General features: G+C 40.1%; 1 protein-coding gene across 2 annotated transcripts in view; it reads left to right on the top strand.

The window, feature by feature from the left end:
* Window positions 1-15,919, top strand: part of LOC120057208 (roundabout homolog 1-like) — a 170,100-nt gene that overhangs the window by 125,349 nt on the left and 28,832 nt on the right. For both annotated transcript variants that reach the window (XM_039005715.1, XM_039005716.1), the window contains exons 5-6: window positions 15,341-15,479; window positions 15,695-15,822. In XM_039005715.1, coding sequence (XP_038861643.1) covers window positions 15,341-15,479; window positions 15,695-15,822 — 267 coding nt within the window. The remainder of the gene's footprint in view (window positions 1-15,340; window positions 15,480-15,694; window positions 15,823-15,919) is intronic.

The following is a 15,919-nucleotide window of genomic DNA, read 5'->3' on the forward strand; positions in this document are numbered from 1 at the left end:
CTTAGGGCCTATGGTGCCAACTTTGGAAAAGTAATTCCAATGTCTACTCTTTCCTCTATTACTAATAGAGATAGACCAAATAGGCCAGGTCTATGAAATCCTATAGCCATACCATCTATATCAATATCAACCATCAACATCAACATTCAGACAAGCCCTGTAACCGCCTATTCAATGTAGTTTGTTTGAGTTGGAGACTCCATGTGACTTTAAAAATCAAATAGGACTACTTAAAAAAATGTAAAAAACAAATGTAACCTTTATTTAACTAGGCAAGTCAGTTAAGAACAAATTCTTATCTACAATGACAACCTACACCGGCCAAACCTGGACTTGGGTTGATGCATCTGAACATTAGGAGCTTACTTCTTAAACTGGGTTACATCAAGATCTGGGCTATGCAGACGAATCCGGACATTCTGGTATTGACTGAAACGTGAATCTCTGGGGACATTCTGGACTCTGATATTAATATTGACGGTTATAATGTGTTCAGAACTGATAGACAGGTTAGAGGTGGTGGAGTGGCCATTCTTATTAAAAATAATTGATCTGTCTCTTTACTGAAATCCATTTCCCTTGCCAAAGCTACTATTTTTAAGCCTTTGTTTGGGGAAAAATCTACAGCTGAAGTCGGAAGTTTACATACACCTTGGCCAAATACATTTAAACTCAGTTTTTCACAATTCCTGACATTTAATCCTAGTAAAAATTCCCTGTCTTAGGTCAGATAGGATCACCACTTTATTTTAAGAATGTGAAATATCAGAATAATAGTAGAGAGAATGATTTATTTCAGCTTTTATTTCTTTCATCAAATTCTCAGTGGGTCAGAAGTTTACATACACTCAATTAGTATTTGGTAGCATTGCCTTTAAACTGTTTAATATGGGTCAAGCTTTTCGGGTAGCCTTCCACAAGCTTCCCACAATAAGCTGGGTGAATTTTGGCCCATTCCTCCTGACAGAGCTGGTGTAACTGAGTCAGGTTTGTAGGCCTCCTTGCTCGCACACGCTTTTTCAGTTCTGCAAACAAATTTTCTATGGGATTGAGGTCAGCTTTGTGATGGCCACTCCAATACCTTGACTTTGTTGTCCTTAAGCCATTTTGCCACAACTTTGGAAGTATGCTTGGGGTCATTGTCCATTTGGAAGACCCATTTGCGACCAAGCTTTAACTTCATGACTGCTGTCTTGAGATGTTGCGTCAATATATCCACATAATTGTCCTCCTCATGATGCCATCTATTTTGTGAAGTGCACCAGTCCCTCCTGCAGCAAAGCACCCCCACAACATGATGCTGCCACCCCCGTGCTTCACGGTTGGGATGGTGTTCGTCGGCTTGCAAGCATCCCCCTTTTTCCTCCAAACATAATGATGGTCATTATGGCCAAACAGTTCTATTTTTGTTTCATCAGACCAGAGGATATTTCTCCAAAAAGTATGATCTTTGTCCCCATGTGCAGTTGCAAACCGTAGTCTGGCTTTTTTATGGCCGTTTTGGAGATGTGGCTTCTTCCTTGCTGAGCGGCCTTTCAGGTTATGTCGATATAGGACAAATTTTACTGTGGATATAGATACTTTTGTACCTGTTTCCTCCAGCATCTTCACAAGGTCCTTTGCTGTTGTTCTGGCATTGATTTGCACTTTTCGCACCAAAGTACGTTCATCTCTAGGAGACAGAACGCGTTTCCTTCCTAAGCGGTATGACGGCTGCGTGGTCCCATGGTGTTTATACTTGTATACTATTGTTTTTACTGATACATGTGGTACCTTCAGGCGTTTGGAAATTTCTCCCAAGGATGAACCAGACTTGTGGAGGTCTACAATTTTTTTCTGAGGTCTTGGCTGATTTCTTTTGATTTTCCCATGATGTCAAGCAGAGGCACTGAGTTTGAAGCTAGGCCTTGAAATACACCCACATTTGAGTCAACCTCCAATAGACTCAAATGATGTCAATTAGCCTATCAGAAGCTTCTAAATCCATGACATCATTTTCTGTAATTTTCCAAGCTGTTTAAAGGCACAGTCAACTTCGTGTACATAAACTTCTGACCCACTGGAATTGTGATACAGTGAATTATAAGTGAAATAATCTGTCTGTAAACAATTTTTGGAAAATTGACTTGCGTCATGCACAAAGTAGATGTCCTAACCGACTTGCCAAAACTATAGTTTGTTAACAAGAAGTTTGTGGAGTGGTTGAAAAAAGAGTTTTAATGACTCCAACTTAAGTGTATGTAAACTTCAGACTTCAACTGTATTAGGGCTTACCCCATTTAGTCGACTGGTCGATAGGCTGTTGGTCGACTCTTTTCTTTTGTCGAACAGTGGCAAATATATATTTTTTAAATTATGCCACACAAGACACCTGTCTGATTCATGCCTTTCTGAGTGGACTAATCCATTGCGGAGGCCTCGGGGATGGCACACCATTATCACCAGTTGTACATTTACCCTACTGTTAATTCCCATAATTTCTAATCTACAATGTTTGTTTGGTTACGGTAATTTATGTTAATGCATTCAATATATTATTATTACAGTCTTACCATTGTCATTGTAGGAGTGGACACGTTGTTTGCAGAGTACACAACCTATGCTATACTTGTGAGAAACAAGTTTTGGTTAATTTAATTCCATTTATGAGTTGTATATTTATGAATTGTCTTTTGTTTGGAGCGCTCCTGTAAATCTTGTGTAAGAACACACATCTGATTACACATAGAAGTAGGTCTAGGCTACCTGGTCTGCGCACAAATGTAGGCCTATAACTGTGTTGATTTGGGGATCTGATACTTTTTCTGATTGTCTTACATCCATTGAGAATGATAATCGTTCCTCAACGTAGCCTATTGGAAAAGTCTTTTGAGTTCTCTCCCTTTCGATAAACACTCAGCGTGAAACGGTGGAAAAATGGCATGCTCTGATCTGGTGGAAACATCATAAAACATGCCTACCTGATTACTTATTATCCCTTGCGCAAAGGAGCTCACTGGAGCGGAAACTCTGAGGGCCCAGAATATTTTATACAATGTTGCAAGTTTGGTAGCAGGAGCATTTGGCTGGGCCAAGTTAACAGTTGATACAATGTGTCCTTGCAGACAGGTCATGTGTGATTTATTATCAGGACATTTTCTGCCTGCGGGCTGCAATGTTTTTATTTGTTGGCTTTATTTAGGCTACTTTTACATATTGGCAATGGCATTAGAAGTTACTTGCCTGAATGCCAAGCCACACGTCTGGAGGACACCTGGCACCATCCCTACAGTGAAGCATGGTGGTTGCTGAATCATGCTGTGGGGATGTTTTTCAGGATCAAGGCAAAGATTAACGGAGCATAGTACATAGAGATCCTTAATGAAAACCTGCTTCAGTGTGCTCAGGACCTCAGACTAGGGCGAATGTTCACCTTCCAACAGGACAACGACCTTAAGCACACAGGCAGGACAACGCAGGAGTGGCTTCGGGACAAGTCTCTGAATGTCCATGAGTGGCCCAGCCAGAGCCCAGACTTGAACCCGATCAAACATATCTGGAGAAACCTGAAAATAGCAGTGCAGCAATGCTCCCCATCCAACCTGACAGAGCTTGAGAGGATCTGCTGAGAAGAATGGGAGAAACTCCCCAAATACAGGTGTGCCAAGTTTGTTGTGTCATACCCAAGAAGACTCAATGCTGTGATCACTGCCAAAGGTGCTTCAACAAAGTACTGAGTAAAGGCTCTGAATACTTATCAAAATGTGATATTAGCAAAAATGCTTTGCTTTGTTGTTATGGGGTATTGTGTGTACTTTCCAAAGGCACTGTATATGGAAAAATCCACGTTTTAACATTTTACCCAATCGATTGGTCGAAAGGACAGACGACTCTCGGTCGAGCAATATTTTTTTTTAGTCAGGGACAGCCTTAAAATGTATCAATAACTGTTATAGAGGTCTAACGTCCTCCCTCGGCTAACCTTTGTGCACTCGAGTAGTTAACTATTTTGTTATTGTGTTAGAGATGTGATAATATAAAAATCTAAGCCTCGTGTCATCACAAAGAGGAACTTTAAATCAAGCTTTTTTACATGATCTTTATTTTAGTGACCTCCTTGATTGTATTTCAGCTATCCCTGAACCTGATTTAGCTTTGAGCCTTTTTGCAGATGCCTTCAGTATTATTGTGGATAATCAGGCTCCCTGATTACGAAGGGTTAAAGGTAGATGGAATACCTGGTACACTTAGGAATTATCAGAAGTCATTCATGAAAGAGGTGATGCTTGGGTCAAGGCCAGGAGCACAGGCTTAGGCCCGGACTTGCAAGCTGAGGAACTGAGGAATCAATGTGTAAGACAACCAGAAAGGCTAAATCTGATTATTATGTAACCGCATTTTCGGATTATAATGAGAGCTAAATTCTGGAAAACTGTCAAATCCCTAAAGGGTTCTACTTCTCTGCCACAACAAATGAATTCAAACACAGGCCTTATTACAAAAGAAAAGATATGCAATCGTTGGTGCATTTAATCACAATTTTATTTCAGCGGGCTATCTCTTTGAAATTACTTCTAAACCTATTCACAATGATATTGGGTTGGATGCTGATAGGGGAAACTTGCTGAATGATCAGAGATTATAGTCAAAGCTTTTCTTTTAGGCTAATTACCAAAAAAAAAGTCCTGGGTGCTTTGCTAGCAATAGACAACAAGAAATCCACAGGGGCTGACCAATTGGATCCCGGTCGGCATCATTGTTGGCTCAATAACCCAAATTGTTTAACATTGTTATCAGGACATATTCAAAAAGTATGGAAATCAGCTCTTGTGCTGCCACTCCATAAGGGCGTGGATAGTACTGATCTTATCATTTTCGCCCCATTTCAAGCCTTCCTTGTTCAGCTAAGATTCTTGAATCCTTGGTAAATGTCCAACTTTGCTCTTTTTTTATCTGAGAAATGTATTATGAATGCAAACCAATCAGGGTTTAGGCCTGGGTATAGCCCTATTGCAGCAACCACTTTAGTTGTTAATGATCTTGTCATACTTTCGACCCCTCAGACTCGACTCTGGATCTCGAAGCCAGTTCCACTATGTTTTTTAAAATTCTTCCCCTGATGTAGACCTGGGACACCAGGTGTGCACAATTAATTATCAGGTAGAACAGAAAACCAGCTGGCTCCGGACCTCGTAGGGTAAGAGTTGAGTAACCCTGCTTTAGACACTAAAATGAAATGTGCTGATTGTTTGTGGACCTGTCCAAAGCATTTGATACTGTTGATCATGCTATTTGATTGAATAAGTTGCCCTCGATGGGCCTGAGCTCTGATGCCTGTTCATGCTTTCATGATTATCTTAGTGACAGATGGGGTTAAACTAATAACACACAAATGATTGTATTTTTCTTATCTATATTGAATATATCATTTAAACATTCACAGTGTAGGTTGGAAAAAGTATGTGAACCCCTAGGCTAATGACTTCTCCAAAAGCTAATTGGAGTCAGGAGTCAGCTAACCTGGAGTCCAATCAATGAGACGAGATTGGAGATATTGGTTAGAGCTGCCCTGCCCTATAAAAACACTCACCAAATCTACTTGAGTTTACTATTCACAAAAAGCATTTCCAGATGTGAACCATGCCTCGAACAAAAGAGATCTCAGAAGATTAAGAATTGTTGACTTTGATAAAGCTGGAACGGGTTACAAAAGTATCTCTAAAAGCCTTCATGTTAGTCAGTCCACAGTAAGACAAATTGTCTATAAATGGAGAAAGTACAGCACTGTTGCTACTCTCCCTATGAGTGGCCATCCTACAAAGATGATTGCAAGAGCACAGTGCAGAATGCTCAATGAGGTTAAGAATCCTAGAGTGTCAGCTAAAGACTTCCGGCGCCGACAGAGATGGCCGCCTCGCTTCGGGTTCCTAGGAAACTATGCAGTATTTTGTTTTTCCACATGCTTCAAGAGGGCCACCATTGTTCCTGTTCCCAAGAAAGCTAAGGTAACTGAGCTAAACGACTACCGCCCCGTAGCACTCACTTCCGTCATCATGAAGTGCTTTGAGAGACTAGTCAAGGACCATATCACCTCCACCCTACCTGACACCCTAGACCCACTCCAATTTGCTTACTGCCCCAATAGGTCCACAGACGACGCAATCACAACCACACTGCACACTGCCCTAACCCATCTGGACAAGAGGAATACCTATGTGAGAATGCTGTTCATCGATTACAGCTCAGCATTTAACACCATAGTACCCTCCAAACTCGTCATCAAGCTCGAGACACTGGGTCTCGACCCCGCCCTGTGCAACTGGGTACTGGACTTCCTGACGGGCCGCCCCCAGGTGGTGAGGGTAGGTAACAACATGTCCACCCCGCTGATCCTCAACACTGGGGCTCCACAAGGGTGCGTTCTGAGCCCTCTCCTGAACTCCCTGTTCACCCACGACTGCGTGGCCATGCATGCCTCCAACTCAATCATCAAGTTTGTAGACGACACTGCAGTGGTAGGCTTGATTACCAACAACGACGAGACGGCCTACAGGGAGGAGGTGAGGGCCCTCGGAGTGTGGTGTCAGGAAAATAACCTCACACTCAACGTCAACAATGACGGGACAGTAGTGGAGAGGGTAGTAAGTTTTAAGTTCCTCGGCGTACACATCACGGACAAACTGAATTGGTCCACCCACACAGACAGTGTGGTGAAGAAGGCGCAGCAGCGCCTCCTCAACCTCAGGAGGCTGAAGAAATTCGGCTTGTCACCAAAAGCACTCACAAACTTTTACAGATGCACAATCGAGAGCATCCTGTCGGGCTGTATCACCGCCTGGTACGGCAACTGCTCCGCCCATAACCGTAAGGCTCTCCAGAGGGTAGTGAGGTCTGCACAACGCATCACTGGGGGCAAACTACCTGCCCTCCCGGACACCTACACCACCCGATGTCACAGGAAGGCCATAAAGATCATCAAGGACAACAACCACCCGAGCCATAATTTGCAAATAAATTCATAAAAAATCCTACAATGTGATTTTCTGGATTTTTTTTTCTCATTTTGTCTGTCATAGTTGAAGTGTACCTATGATGAAACAAAGGCACAGCACAAACATCAAGACCTCATCCCAACTGTAAAATATGGTGGAGGGAGCATCATGGTTTGGGTCTGCTTTGCTGCCTCATGGCCTGGACAGCTTGCTATCATCGGCTTATCAAGACATTTTGCAGGAGAATGTTAGGCTATCTGTCCGCCAATTGCAGCTCAACAGAAGTTGTGTGATGCAACAGGACAACAACCCAAAACACAGAAGTAAATCAACAACAGAATTGCTTTAACAGAAGATAATACGGCTTCTGGAGTGGCCGAGTCAGAGTCCTGACCCCAACCCGATTGAGATGCTGTGGCATGACCTCAAGAGAGGGGTTCACACCAGACATCCCAAGAACTGAAACAGTTTTGTGAAGAGGGTTGGTCCAAAATTCCTCCTGGCCGTTGTGCAGGTCTGATCTGCAACTATAGAAAACGTTTGGTTGAGGTTATTGCTGCCAAAGGAGGGTCAACCAGTTATTAAATCCAAGGGTTCACATACTTTTTCAACCCTGTACTGTGAATGTTTACATGGTGTGTTCAATAAAGACATGAAAACTTATAATTGTTTGTTTGTTATTAGTTTAAGCAGACTGTGTTAGTCTATTGTTGTGACTTAGCTGAAGATCAGATCAAATTTTATGACCAATTTATTCAGAAATCCAGGTAATTCCAAAGGGTTCACATACTTTTTCTTGCCACTGTACATGCTGTTGGTCAATCTGTTTAAAATAAAATATATATATTTATATATATTTAGATTATATTATTATGACGCAATTGCCTCGACCTGGCTGTGACAAGGCTACAGTCCGATTTTGTAGTTGTGCATGAAGTCCTTACGGATTTTAAACTCATACTAAATATGGGCAAAACTAAACACGTGTTGTAGTTTTGTGCAACTTGTCCAAACAGATCCTCAAGGTAGATGGATTATTTTAAATATGTTATTGGACAATCAACAGATATGGCTTATTAACCTATACGGTCCGAATAATGATGATCCAAGCTTCTTTGACAATATATATAAGAATGTATCAACTCTACAAGCAACACTAGACTCTATTATTATAGTGGGAGATTTTAATACTGTCTTAAATACCTCTATGGACCGGAAAGGAAATCACACTACAAACTATCACCCTCAGGCACTTAAGGAAATCAGGAATGTCATGGATATATTGGAATTAGTGGATATATGGAGACTTAAATACCCTGACCTAGTGAGATATACATGGCGGAGGCTTAATCAAGCTAGTCGCCTTGACTACTTTCTTATATCATTCTCTCTGGCACCAAAAGTTAAAAAGTGTTTGATAGGGGACAGAATGCGGTGGGACCATCACATAATTGGCATATATATTACTCTTACAGAATTTCCACGTGGGCGAGGATATTGGAAATTTAATCAAAGCCTACTAGATGATAAATTGTTTAGAACTAGGACAGAAGAATTTATAACTGACTTTTTTTAGACATAACATAGGTACAGCAGATCCCCATATTGTATGGGACACTTTTAAGTGTGCCTTTAGAGGCCATGCAATTCAGTACTCATCTATAAAACAAAAGCAATTTAGATCAAAAGAGTCCATATTAACAAAGGAAATTGAAGGACTAACAGTACAGTTAGATAACAATAAAAACGGTACCATAGAGGCACAGAATAAGTTAGAGGAAAAACAATAAGAAATGGAGGAACTTATTCAAGAAAGATCCAGTGTAATATATTATAAAAATAAAGCGAACTGGATGGAATATGGGGAAAAATGCTCCAAATTCTTTTTCAATCTTCAATATAGAAATGCTACCAAAAAAAACATATTAAAACTTGTTACAAATGATGGAGTCACGCATGATTCACCAAATGATATTTTGAAAGAGGAGGTAAAGTACTTTAAGAATATGTTTTCGTTTCAGGCTCCTCCATCTCCACTAACTGAAACTAATTGTATGGATTTTTTTCCTAATAATAATGTAAAATTAACATCTGTACAGAAAGACTCATGTGAAGGCCTAATTACAGAGGAGGAACTACTTGATGCAATTGGGGCCTTTAAGGATGGGAAAACTCCAGCGCTGGATGGCATACCAGTGGAAGTATACAATTTTTTTTCCGATATACTCAAAGGACCATTATTAGCTTGTTTTAACCACTCCTATATAAATGATAGATCATCAGACACGCAACAAGAAGGTGTGATATCATTATTACTGAAACAGGACCCAAGTGGTATATATAAAGATCCAGTCCATTTAAAAAATTGGAAACCTCTTACACTTCAGTGTTGTGATGCAAAAATCCGAGCAAAATGCTTGGCGCATAGAATAAAAAAAGTTTTGTCAGATATTATTCATCCTAATCAGACAGGTTTTTTACATGGACGATACATTGGAGATAATATAAGGCAAGTACTGGAAACAATAGAACACTATGAAATATCGGGGACACCAGGCCTGGTTTTCATAGCTGATTTTGAAAAGGCTTTTGATAAAGTACGACTGGAGTTTATATATAAATGCCTAGAATATTTCAATTTTGGGGAATCTCTTATAAAATGGGTTAAAATTATGTATAGTAACCCTAGGTGTAAAATAGTAAATAATGGCTACATCTCAGAAAGTTTTAAACTATCTAGAGGAGTAAAACAAGGTTGTCCACTATCGGCATATCTATTTATTATTGCCATCGAAATGTTAGCTGTTAAAATTAGATCAAACATTAATATTAAGGGATTATAAATCCAGGGCCTAAAAACTAAGGTGTCATTGTACGCTGATGATTCATGTTTTCTTTTAAAACCACAACTAGAGTCTCTCCACGGCCTCTTAGAGGATCTAGATACATTTGCTATCCCCTCTGGATTAAAACCAAATTATGATAAATGTACCATATTACGTATTGGATCACTAAAAAATACACATTTACATTGCCATGTAGTTTACCAATTAAATGGTCTGACGGAGATGTGGACATACTCGGTATACAAATCCCAAAAGAAAGAAATGATCTCACTCCAATAAATTTTTATAGAAAGTTAGCAAAAATAGATAAGATCTTGCTACCATGGAAAGGAAAATACCTGTCTATTTGTGGGAAAATCACCCTGATTAACTCTTTAATCATATCACAGTTTACCTATTTGCTTATGGTTTTGCCTACACCTAGTGACCTGCTTTTTAAATTATATGAACAAAAAATATTCCATTTTATTTGGAACGGCAAGCCAGATAAAATTAAAAGGGCCTATTTATATAACGAATATGAATTCGGAGGGCAGAAATTATTAAATATTAAAGCATTAGACCTCTCACTAAAGGCATCAGTCATACAAAAGTTATACTTAAATCCAAACTGGTTCTCTAGTAAATTGGTACGAATGTCTCATCCTATGTTCAAGAAGGGCCTTTTTCCCTTTATTCAGATTACACCTGCTCACTTTCGGTTGTTTGAAAAGGAAATAATCTCCAAAATATCTTTATTTTTTAAACAAGCCTTAGAAAGTTGGTTGCAATTTCAGTTTAATCCACCTGAAAGGACGGAACAAATAGTACAACAAATATTGTGGTTAAATTCAAATATAGTAATTGATAAAAAAACTGTATTTATCGAAGAAATGTTTAAAAAAGGTATAATTTTTGTGAATGATATCATAAATAGGACTGGTGGAGTAATGTCACACATGCAGCTAACACAGACATATGGAAATGTCTGCTCTACCCAAAATTACAACCAATTAATTGCAGCATTACCACAAAAATGGAAGAGGCAAGTAGAAGGGGGAAAAAGTAAGGAACTTGTATGTCGGCCCTATATTAAAGAACATAAATGGTTAAAGAAAAGTGTGATAAATAAAAACATATACCAATTTAATTTAAGGACCAAAAAACTAACAGCTGTGCCATATAAATTGCAAAATAGTTGGGAAGAGATTTTCGATGTACCCATTCCATGGCACATGGTTTATGAATTGATACGCAAAACACCGGATTCAAAACTTCGAATTTTTCAATTTAAATTACTGTACAAAATTCTTGCAACTAATAGAATGTTATATATATGGGGGATACAATCTTCCCAGCTCTGCAGATTCTGCTGTGAGGAGGCAGAGTCATTAGATCATTTATTTTGGTATTGTCCGTATGTAGCTCGTTTTTGGTCACAGGTCCAGGAATGGCTGAAGAATTGCAACATTTGCGTAGAACTAACGCTACAGATAGCAATACTGGGGGATTTGAAAAGCCATAGTCAATCAATCAATAATATAATAATTATTTTAGCAAAAATGTTTATTTTTAATTTACAATCCGTGGAAGCTATGAGAATAGGAAGATTCAAATCTTTTGTGAAGCATCACAGCACAGTTGAAAAATATATGGCAAATAAAAATCCGAAATGGATGATGTTGGAAGATAGATGGGAAGGGTTGAGTGGAGCTGAAGGGTGGGACTAATAACAAGATAAACAATGTAGGGCATACGGGATCTGTGAAATGTGTATAGGTGCGGAGCTTTTGTGAAATAGCACAGTTACAAGTGGAAATAAAACTGGATGGACAACAGAAATAGAGGAAGGACTAAGAAAAAACAAGAGAGAACTATTATAAAGTAGACTGTGTCTGTAAAATGTGTATAAGATGTATAAACTGAAGGTAAAAACAGAAATGTTTATCAGTTTACTCCAATTGGGGGATCGGTGGTAGGGTTTGCGGGGAATAATAATAAAGGTATATTCTTTAAAAAAGTATGTATGTCTATATAGGTATGTGTATGTATATATGTGTATATGTATGCATACGTGTATGGATATATATATTTACCCCAAAAAATATGGGGGATTGGAAATGATGCAGACAATTACATTGGAACCAACATTCTTTCCGCAATATTAAGCTGATCCACCCCTAAAAAAAACAAATAAAAAAATAAAAAAAACACGTGTTGTATTCAAGTTCTCGGAAGATTGTCTCAGACTGATTACATCTTTTCTCATCGGATGGTTCTATAATCAAACGAGTCCCTGCATCAAAATACCTTGGTGTTTGGATTGACAATGATTTATAATCTACCCCTTTCCTGCAGGCAAATGCCCTAGTGGCCTCATGGGGGGAATGTTATTTCATAATTAATAAACATTATTTCAAACAACCCCCTCGAAAATCTTGTGTTTTTATGTCAAATGGTTTTGTTATATTTCTATCTTCTATGATGTACATAAGGTGTAAAATTGGGATTCAAACTCAAAATTGAATACATTTCCACTCTATATCTGACATGGTACTGTACAGGTGTCTTGTTTTTTTAAGCCAATGTGGTGCAGTGGTGTAAGACACTGCATCTCAGTGCTAGAGGCGACACTGCAGTACCTGGTTCGAATTCAGGCTGCATCACATCTGGCTGTGATTGGGAGTCCCATAGGGCGGCGCACAATTGGCCTAGCGTCGTCCGGGTTTGGCCGTCATTGTAAATAAGAATTTGTTCTTAATTGACTTGCCTAGTTAAATAAAAATGTGTGTGAGGTTTTTGTTTCAAAGTAGATTTGTTTAAGACTACCAAGAAACACACTGTGATTCAGCCCACTGCAGCAAAAGGTTAAAACACATACGACTGGACTTGTCTCTCTCTAGTCAGCAGGAAGCAGATTGTGCAGTGAACCTTTCTACCTAGTCTTGATTATGGTTGTACTATTTATCAACGTGCAGCTGCCTCTACACTTAAACCCTTGGATGCCGTTTTTCATAACGCCCTTCGTTTTATCACAGGAGACAGTTTGATTACTCATCACTATATTCGTTACCAAAAAGTTGGCTGGACCTCTTTGAAGTCACATAGATCACATAATTACGCTGTTTTTGTTTACAAAGTCTTGCTCCACAAACTCCCCACTTCCCTAACATCCCTGTTAAGATTTAAAATGACAAGATATCAAACCCGCTCACAGGGATGGTTAACTCTGGAGACTCCTTTGGTGTCTAGAGAGTTAGGTAAATCAGCCTTTCATTTCATTGCACCTTACGTGTGGAAGGATCTAGAATACACTTTAAAATTGGAGGAATTGGTGCCTCTAGGGCATTTCAGACGGTTGCTAGGAGACCTTTTTACTGAAGAATGTGTCTGTATTTTATGATTGTGTTTTCCATTTCATGTATTGTTGTGTATAATGATGTGTATTTTAATGTCTGTATGAATGTGTAGTTCAATTTGTTTATTGCATTTTGATGTGTATTGTGGTGCTATACAGGGCTTATCTGGAAAAGAGACCTTGGTCTCAGCATTGACTCCCTGTCGAAATAAAAAAATGTAGTGTCCCAGACCACTGACCCATAGCCTGTTCCAATCTCCACCCCCACCCCACCCCACCCTGGTGCCGCTCTCCACCCCCACCTCGTTCCTATGCTGTCACCATATCCACCCCCACCCCACCTCCTCGCACTCCCACCCCACTCCCTCTCCAAGCACTTCCCATCAGAGCAGACTGAGACGTCTTATCACAGAATCAGCTGGGCTGGGCGGCTGGCCAGGGCACACACATTTATAATGCCCAGTAAAAACATTTAAGGCTAATAGAATAATACTGCTGATTGAAGAAACATATTTGTTTAAAATGTGCTCTGGGACCAATGTAAATAAAATGGCCCTGGTTTTAACAAGCCCTACTAGTTTTAAGTGGATTTATTGGTTTTCATCCACATGTCACAAATAAGAAAGAGGCAAATAAAATGGGTTTTAAAAGAAGTGGGGGAATGTGGGTGAGAGGGTTACAGGGGGTTAATGGCATTCAGAGGTCTCATTTTTAGGTGCTTAACTCAAAGCTTTGTATTTTGTAATTTAACCTTTATTTAACTAGGCAAGTCAGTTAAGAACAAATTCTTATTTACAATGACGGCCTACCCCGGCCAAACCCCGGGTGACGCTGGGCCAATTGTGCGCCACCCTATGGGACTCCCAATCACAGCCGGATATGATACAGCCTGGATTTGAACCAGGGACTGTAGTGACGCCTCTTGCACTGAGATGCAGTGTCTTAGACCGCTGTGCCACTTGGGAGCCCCGAATCAAATCAAATCAAGTGTTATTCATCACATGCTTCGTAAAAAACAGGTGTAGACTGACAGTGAAATGCTTCCTTACGGGAAGCCCTTCCCAACAACGCAGAGAGAAAGAAAATAGAGAAATAATAGAAACAGTCAAACACATAATAATAAAAGTAGTAATCAATACACGATGAGTAACTATAACTTGGATATACATACGGGGTATCAAATGAAGTGTTATTGGTCACATACACATATTTAGCAGATTATATTGCGGTGTAGCGAAATGCTTGTGTTCCTAGCTCCAACAGTGCAGTCGTATCTAACAATTCACAACAATACACACAAATCTAAAAGTAAAAGAATAGATTTAAGAAATATATAAATATTAGGATGAGCAATGTCGGAGAGGCATTGACTAGAATACAGTATATACATATGAATCTAGTAAAGCAGTATGTAAACATTATTAAAGTTAATAGTGTTCCATTATTAAAGTGGCCAGTGATTCCATGTCTAAGTATATATGGCAGCAGCCTCTAAGGTGGAGGGCTGAGTAGCCGGGTGGTAGCCGGCTAGTGATGGCTATTTAACAGTCTGATGAGATTTGAGATAGAAGCAGTTTTTCAGTATCGAGTCGATGTGCAGGGGTATGATGTAATTGAAGTAGGTATATACATATAACTAGGAATAAAGTGACAGATAATAAACAGTAGCAGCAGTGTATGTGATGAGTCAAAACAGTTAGTTCAATGCAGATAGTCCGGGTAGCTATTTGATTAACTGTTTAACTAACTATTTAGCAGTCTTATGGCTTGGGGGTAGAAGCTGTTCAGGGTCCTGTTGGTTCCAGACTTGATGCATTGGTACCGCTTGCTGTGCGATAGCTGAGAGAACAGCCTATGACTTTGGTGGCTGGAGTCTTTGACAATTTTTAGGGCCTTCCTCTGACACCGCCTGGTATAGACATTTATTTTTAAGGGCTCGGGTTGGAGATCCAAGCCAAGATTTCAGTTCAACTTCAAATGTGTGTGATACTGTAGAATGCCAATATTAACATAAACCAGCAAGCGACTGCATTGGAACTCTAGGAAATGGAGGAAGAAAGCGTGTGCTGCGGGGGCTCTCTACAACCTGCCGTGCACATCTTCACACAAAGAATAGCGGTTATTTTGACGATTATGATAGTGATTATGATGTCAATGATGATGATGATGCTATCCCCCTCCCCCAGAGCGCCCAGGGTTTGTGAAGAGGCCCAGTAGTGTTATGGTTCTGGCAGATGAGAGTGTGGAGTTCCACTGTGAGGCGCGGGGAGATCCGGTCCCCACTGTCCGCTGGAGGAAAGAGGATGCAGACCTGCCCAAGGGGAGGTACGGATGGATGACCCAGCACTGCTATACAGCCTTTATATTACACTCTTACATCATAGATACATACTGTGATCTAAACCTTATGCAGGGTCACATCTGGTCATGTAATCAGATGCTTGGGATTATACAGTGTGCATACCACCGTGTAAAGTTCCTTTGTCTCACGTCTATCTTTATCTTTTTCTCTCTCTCCCTGTGTGTGTGTCTGTCTACAGGTATGAGATCCTGGAGGACCACACTCTGAGTGTGCGTGGTGTGGCACCATCAGACGAGGGCTCCTACACGTGTGTTGTAGAGAACATGGTGGGAAAGGCAGAGGCGTCCGCTACGCTGACCGTACACGGTCAGTACAACCTCCCCTGACCGTAACCCTAACCCCAACCCTGGTCACACCTGCTGTTTGACATGAAAGGTGCACAGACTATGAAACGTGCAGACTG

The sequence above is a fragment of the Salvelinus namaycush genome, chromosome 12 (genome assembly GCF_016432855.1).
Source record: "Salvelinus namaycush isolate Seneca chromosome 12, SaNama_1.0, whole genome shotgun sequence".
Classification (NCBI taxonomy): Eukaryota; Metazoa; Chordata; class Actinopteri; order Salmoniformes; family Salmonidae; genus Salvelinus; species Salvelinus namaycush.